At 41.8% G+C, this 6,000-nt stretch overlaps 1 protein-coding gene across 2 annotated transcripts in view; it reads right to left on the reverse strand.

Moving 5' to 3' along the window:
• The window catches only part of nphs1 (NPHS1 adhesion molecule, nephrin), a 48,245-nt gene extending 43,889 nt beyond the window's left edge, over positions 1–4,356 (reverse strand). For both annotated transcript variants that reach the window (XM_023283143.3, XM_055013685.1), the window contains exons 1-2: positions 4,216–4,356; positions 239–332 (exon numbers count right to left, since the gene is read on the reverse strand). In XM_023283143.3, the coding sequence (XP_023138911.1) occupies positions 239–302 (64 nt within the window). In that variant the 5' untranslated portion in view covers positions 303–332; positions 4,216–4,356. The remainder of the gene's footprint in view (positions 1–238; positions 333–4,215) is intronic.
• Between the last annotated feature and the right edge of the window lie 1,644 nt (positions 4,357–6,000).

Raw genomic sequence — 6,000 nt, forward strand, 5'->3', positions numbered from 1 at the left:
AGTTTAACCAACATAGCCGCAAGAGCAGGGAACACTACAAGCTGCTATATGAGCTATACTGCGAGGGAAACTTGCTATATGTAAACACAGCGACTATTATGTTTTAGTGAAAATTCAATTAAGGTCTCAATAAAATCAAGGTTCCCAGCGCTCAGCTAAATGGCCTGAAAATAGATGGGATTTGAAAAGGCCACAGTTACTGTAATGATAACTCCATGGTGACATTTGATGCTCTTACCCCAGATGAGACAGAGAAAGGGTAGAGTTGAAGGAGACACAATCCATGCTGACAAGAAGTCCATTTCACCACTGACACCTGACCTTCAACAGCCCTGAAACAACCATGGAAAAAGCACACGTATGTAACACACACAATCTCAAGGTATCCAACCAGTGAACACATGCTATTGAGTTCTGTACTGAGTTCATCACTGTAGTTTCTAAACTACTGAATTAATCTTTTCATGTGTAAGTGTTTGCTCTTTTATTTTCACGGTTTGGCTTTCTAACACATACTGCACATTGGGTTCACATTACTGCTTACTGTTTGATTTAGCATTCAGCTACCAAGTCTAACAAGCTTCGGACAAGAACATGTTAACATCACCATCACAAAGGACGACAAATCAATTAATCGATCAATCAGACAATCCCTCATTTGCATGAAATTAGAACCTAACTTTAAAACACCAGAAGGCACAGTTTAAAGGTTTTTTTTTTTATCATGGTCGAGTCATGATATCAGTGGTACCAGTTCTACAAGCATAATCTCTGGGTTTCATGTGGAAAAATGCAGTAAGTGGCTTAGTTGGTTAAGCTAGTGTTAGTCTCCCGATGAGCCACAGGGAGTATACAATTCCCTGAGCACTGTATATGAATTTCCAATTAGTTGTTGTGTCCTGGTGTTTCTTACAGGATCAGCTGAGGGAGTGAAGAACAGAGGAGATCCCAACAAACACCTTTCTCCACAAAGATTTAATGTCTGTGGACGCTGATGTTTGGATGAATGGAAATCAATGACTGCACGGAAAGCTGAAAATGTGTTAAAATCTTAATAAAAGTTCTTCAATAATAATGCAAATTTTAATAACATGAAGTATATAAAACTTGCAGTAAATGCAGCACAGCAGCGCCTCATAACAATGATCACCTAAGATTTGTATAGCGTTTTATTTTCCTCCTCCTGACTGTTTTGCAAGGACAGTAACGTATGGCGAGTTGCCTATAGCCTCTTTCAGACTTCTTTCATATGTGCTAAGGGGCACTGCGGTCACTTCTCTGTGAACATCTTGCTGCATAGGACCTTGTAACATCTTCGTTTCACTTTTAACACGGCAAGTGTGAGCTGCATGTACTCACTAACGAATAGGCATGTATGAATTATTAGATGAACTACATTTCAGCACCAATACTGGTCCAAGAACATCAAAGAGAGCTCCAAAGACACACTTTGTGTGCCATAATTACAAAACACCTTTCTCATTCACTTTGTTCTACAACTTCACATCTCTTTCAGACTGAAATGTTCATGAAAATAAAACTTTACCGCAACGAAGACAGAGCCTAACGGGTCAGATTAATGAGACTCAGATGTGATTTGGCAAAACATTAACAGGAACAAATAAATAGTTTGTTGCTTCCAGCTGTTTGTAGGAGTCTTTCCTCTGAGTTTATCATATATTCGCCACATCAGACAGCAGCAGAGTCTTTAAATCAAGAAAGTCCTGTGCATTTATCACCATGGAACATCAGTAATTTCACTGATGACTTATGATTATAAATGATTCCGGATATGGAGAGAGGATTGATCAGGATCTAACATTAAGTCATAATATGTACTTTTTTCATTGTCAGACAGGTGAGCTGTAATATTTAGCTGTTGAAAAGCTGCAAATAAGTTATTTGTTAGAAAACAGATGGGCAGAATTATGCATTATGTCAGCAGTTGTACAAAAGTTACGCGTACCAGTTCCAATTAATGTAAGATTAATGTAAAATCACATGTCTAAATGACAGAATGCCCCTTTAACAGACTGATCAACCAGCAATGTTACATATTCCATGTCTGAAAAGGGCTTAAAATAATCGATATGTAATCAGAAAATGCTAATATGAGATGCTGTAGTTGTTTAGATATGAGGATATGCTGAGTACATATACTTATAGCTGTATTGGCAAAGTCTTTTAAGAAAGGAATGGCAAACTTTTATATCAAATGCAATGTGTATTTGTTTTTGCAGGGGATTTTCCTTGGGTACATATGAGGTTAAAAGTCTGATTCACTTTCAAGATCATGACAAAGAAACATTTTTGAAATATATACTATAGGCAGCGCCGTGAGTCTGTGCCTATAGCATCCAGTGCTGTGGGCACAGAGCGACTTATTTGACCTGGAAGAGAGCTCTGTGGCTTTTAAGTCAGTGTGTAATCACTTCAATTTATCTGCTGCAGGAGTGGAACAAATAATAGTGATTTACTTAATTGAAAACTAAATATTTTCTCATCTGAATAGACAAAATGAATTGGAGGCAACAGCTTTTTGACGCATCTCCCCTCAGTCGATTAGTTGCACTCCAACAGGCTTTGATAAGAATTAACTCACACTCAATTATTTTTTCGCTCTCAAAACATTTGTGTATTTCAGAGCCCCCGGTATACTCTTTGAATACACAAGGGCAATTATTTCCCTCTTCAGTGAATAGAAATTCTTTTCTGAGGTTAAAAATGCCCATCTTCTCTTTATCTCTGCCTCATGGAGTTTAACACAAAGCCAATTATTAAACCCTTCCTAATGTTGACATTTTGTCTCATATGCAGTTTATATTTTTCCATCACTTGAAAAGAAGTTCATTTGTCAACAACACAAGTAAAAAAAAAAAAAAAAGCTAGCAACAAAATCCATCTCCGCATTAGGGATCCAGACCTCAAACATCAAGAATTTACCGTGAGGAAGAAAAACGTTTGTCCGACACAGAAAGGTTGCTGGTGGCCTCATGAGTCACCATTTTCAGTGGGACTCTTAATGAAAGCCGACGCAGCCTGCCTGACCTCCCCGCATTCCCATTACCTAGTTAAACAACCACTTTAATTGCTTTAAAAAAAAAACACACACACACACAGTGAGTCGCAACAATGCTCATTAAATGATACATGTTTGTTTTCTTTGTGTGAAAATTTTGTGACAATGTAGCATTTGTGAAATAACTATGGCATGTCATTCAAAATGCAGCATTAGGTAAATGAAGGACTTGAATGGCAATTTAATTTGTCTTCAAATATAAGACAGAGAGAGAGACATATTTTACTACAGTCGCGCTCATTGCCACAGGATTTTTTGACCTTGTTCTTCACCGGCTTCTTACAAATGCAAATGAGAAAGTTTGATTTGAAATTTGATTCGCTTTCAGAGACTAGGCTGCCACTCTCCCTGCAAGGGCATTAGAGGTAGCTGAACCATTCAGCGTGACCCCGACAGGTAGATTTTTAATGGCATCTTTCATAACATCATCAAACGACTCAATACACTCAATCCTGGACCAATTTAACGTGAAACCCCATGAAATCAGTCAATGCGCAGAAAATGAAGTTTCAACCTCCATGCAGCAATCCAATTCAAATGTGGTCCTACATCTTAATACCAGCCTAAATTCTTACCTATCTCACCAGATGCCTGTGGGTCCAATTACTGTAGGTTATAGACGCTGTGTTGTGAAACTATTACTGCTGAACTGCTGATAAAGAGGGTTTTTAAAAAGATGCAGATTAGATTATCAACAGAATCTAATCAAATCCAAATCACTGATTGTGCATTTAAACATAGAATTTGTTAAGCAGTCTCATTAAGACCTGGCTGGATGTGCAAATCGCAGACTAAATCATATTGTTTTGGTCAGCACACGTGGTCCCATACAATTGCAAGGCTCCAGAAGTAACACAAGTTAGGTGTTTGTGTTCAAGTTGACTGGATTACTCTGACTTCGCTGCACACAACTCAAACGCGCCTGCTCTCCCCAGGAAAAAGTTGAGAGACAGAAGAGGCAAAACCTCCTTTCAACCTCCACCAACTCAAGCACATCTGCCTGCCTAGGGTGCACAGAGAGAACGAGTGAGGCAGGCACACAGACACACAGAGAGGGCGTACCTCCTTCTTAAAAAAGCCAAGAATCTTTGAATAGGTGTGTGAATTTGCATGAGAGAAAGCGAGCTAGGGCTTACCTGTTGAGTGACGCCAAGGCTCAGGAGCGTCTTTTTTGTCTTCCTGATCTACAGATGGCTCTCTGAACACGAGTGAGCTACAGAGATGTTAAAGAATGCCAATGGGACTCCCCCTTCTCTCGCTCCTTAGTCTAAGACAGAGGCAAACAGATAAAGAGAGAGGGAGAGGAGCAGTAGCGCAGACTGAAGAATGAAGGAAGGTGTGTATATGTGAAGTGCTGGCAGCGGCGCCTACAAGGGGGTCAGCTGAGCAGTTAAAAAAATGTCTGAAAAACAATAACAATGTCATGGCCGCCTCGAGGATTCAAAGAATTTTTGCATGCTTAAGGCCCCGTGGTGATAGCTGACCCCTTGAAAAGTTGCAGGACCTTTGTTTTTTTTTGCAGTAGAGTGGAATGAATAAGTATAAAAGCTTGATAAAGCTGCGGTGAGCCAGGTAGCAGAGGAACACGACTGCAGCTTCTTTCTATTCTGTCTTTCTGAGGAGTATTCATGGATCCCATTATTTAGCATTACACTGTGCTGGGCTTAAAAGGAGCTGAGCAGCCCTAAAAGATCCAGACGCAACATGGATGTCTTCACAGCTGCTAGTTTGTAACATTTATGCTCATGCATAATGAATGGAGTGGAGACTATCCATATAACTGTATTTCCTATACAGAACACTCTTGGGCTGATCTGCTCCATTGCAGAGATGGAGACGTGGACAGCCCAAGGATTCACCATTAAGTGGAATTTTTTTTTCTGAATATCCCCCCTCCACCTCTTCACTTGGCCCCTCCCACCCACCCCTTTTGTCAATTCTATACTTCCAACTGAATGGTGGCTAGAGAATTGCACCATTTGCTCAGTGGAACATATTGAAAGCTCCTCTAGTACAGCAACTTAAAGGTCATGTTTATTTTCCATGTGCATGTATTTTTCATTTGATCTGCTGATAGTCCAAACTTATGCTGTGGCTCTGTGTTGACTATATGCACCAGTTATTTGCTCAGTACAAACACAAAAGAAGTTGCACTGCAGCATCTGTTGTTCCACACAGCAATGACAGACCCACCACTGCCAGTGAGAGCAGTGCGAAGAAACTCCCACATTTGCGGCAGCACACAAGAAAGAAACAATGTGCCACAAAGTGCAGCCTTATGTTATACAGTGCCAGAGTCCAGCATCTTTTCTTTGTGGACTGCGTATACGTCTCTGTGTTGGTGTATAGGCGGCACGAGTGGGTGTGTGTGGCCCAGATGTTAACAGCTGGGTTGTGTAGAGGCGGCTGGCCCCACAGACAGTCATTAAGCCCAGCAGCCCAGGACTGGAAGGTTAATTCCCCCGCCTGGAGGGGTATGTAGGTGGGAGGCAGGAGGGAAGGAGGGAAGGAGGTGGAGGATGAGGAGGAGAGGCGGCGGGGGGAGCAATGGGAGGCGAGGGGGCTGTGAAGCTCAGCACTCAGTTCACACAAACAGCACTGTCAGCAAGAGTGGAGCTGCTCCGCCGCCAGACGAAGGCAGGGGAGGGAGAGAGCGAGTCGGGGCCTGACAGAGAGGTGGTGAGGAAGGGAGGGAGATGGACAGAGGACCTGAAGATGAATGGCGAAAGGGGAAATGCAGGGAAGAGGAGGGGAATACAGTAAGAGGGTGAAAAGAATTCATGTCAGGAGGTTGGACAGGCAGAGGGGGAGATGAAGGGGACATGAACGAGCAAGGTAATGGAGCGAGAGAAACGGATGGAGGAAGGAGGCAGAAAGATACTGTAAAATGGGCTGCGGAGTGATGAATAGAAGACGAGGGA

This window comes from Amphiprion ocellaris, chromosome 9, assembly GCF_022539595.1.
Source record: "Amphiprion ocellaris isolate individual 3 ecotype Okinawa chromosome 9, ASM2253959v1, whole genome shotgun sequence".
NCBI lineage: Eukaryota > Metazoa > Chordata > Actinopteri > Pomacentridae > Amphiprion > Amphiprion ocellaris.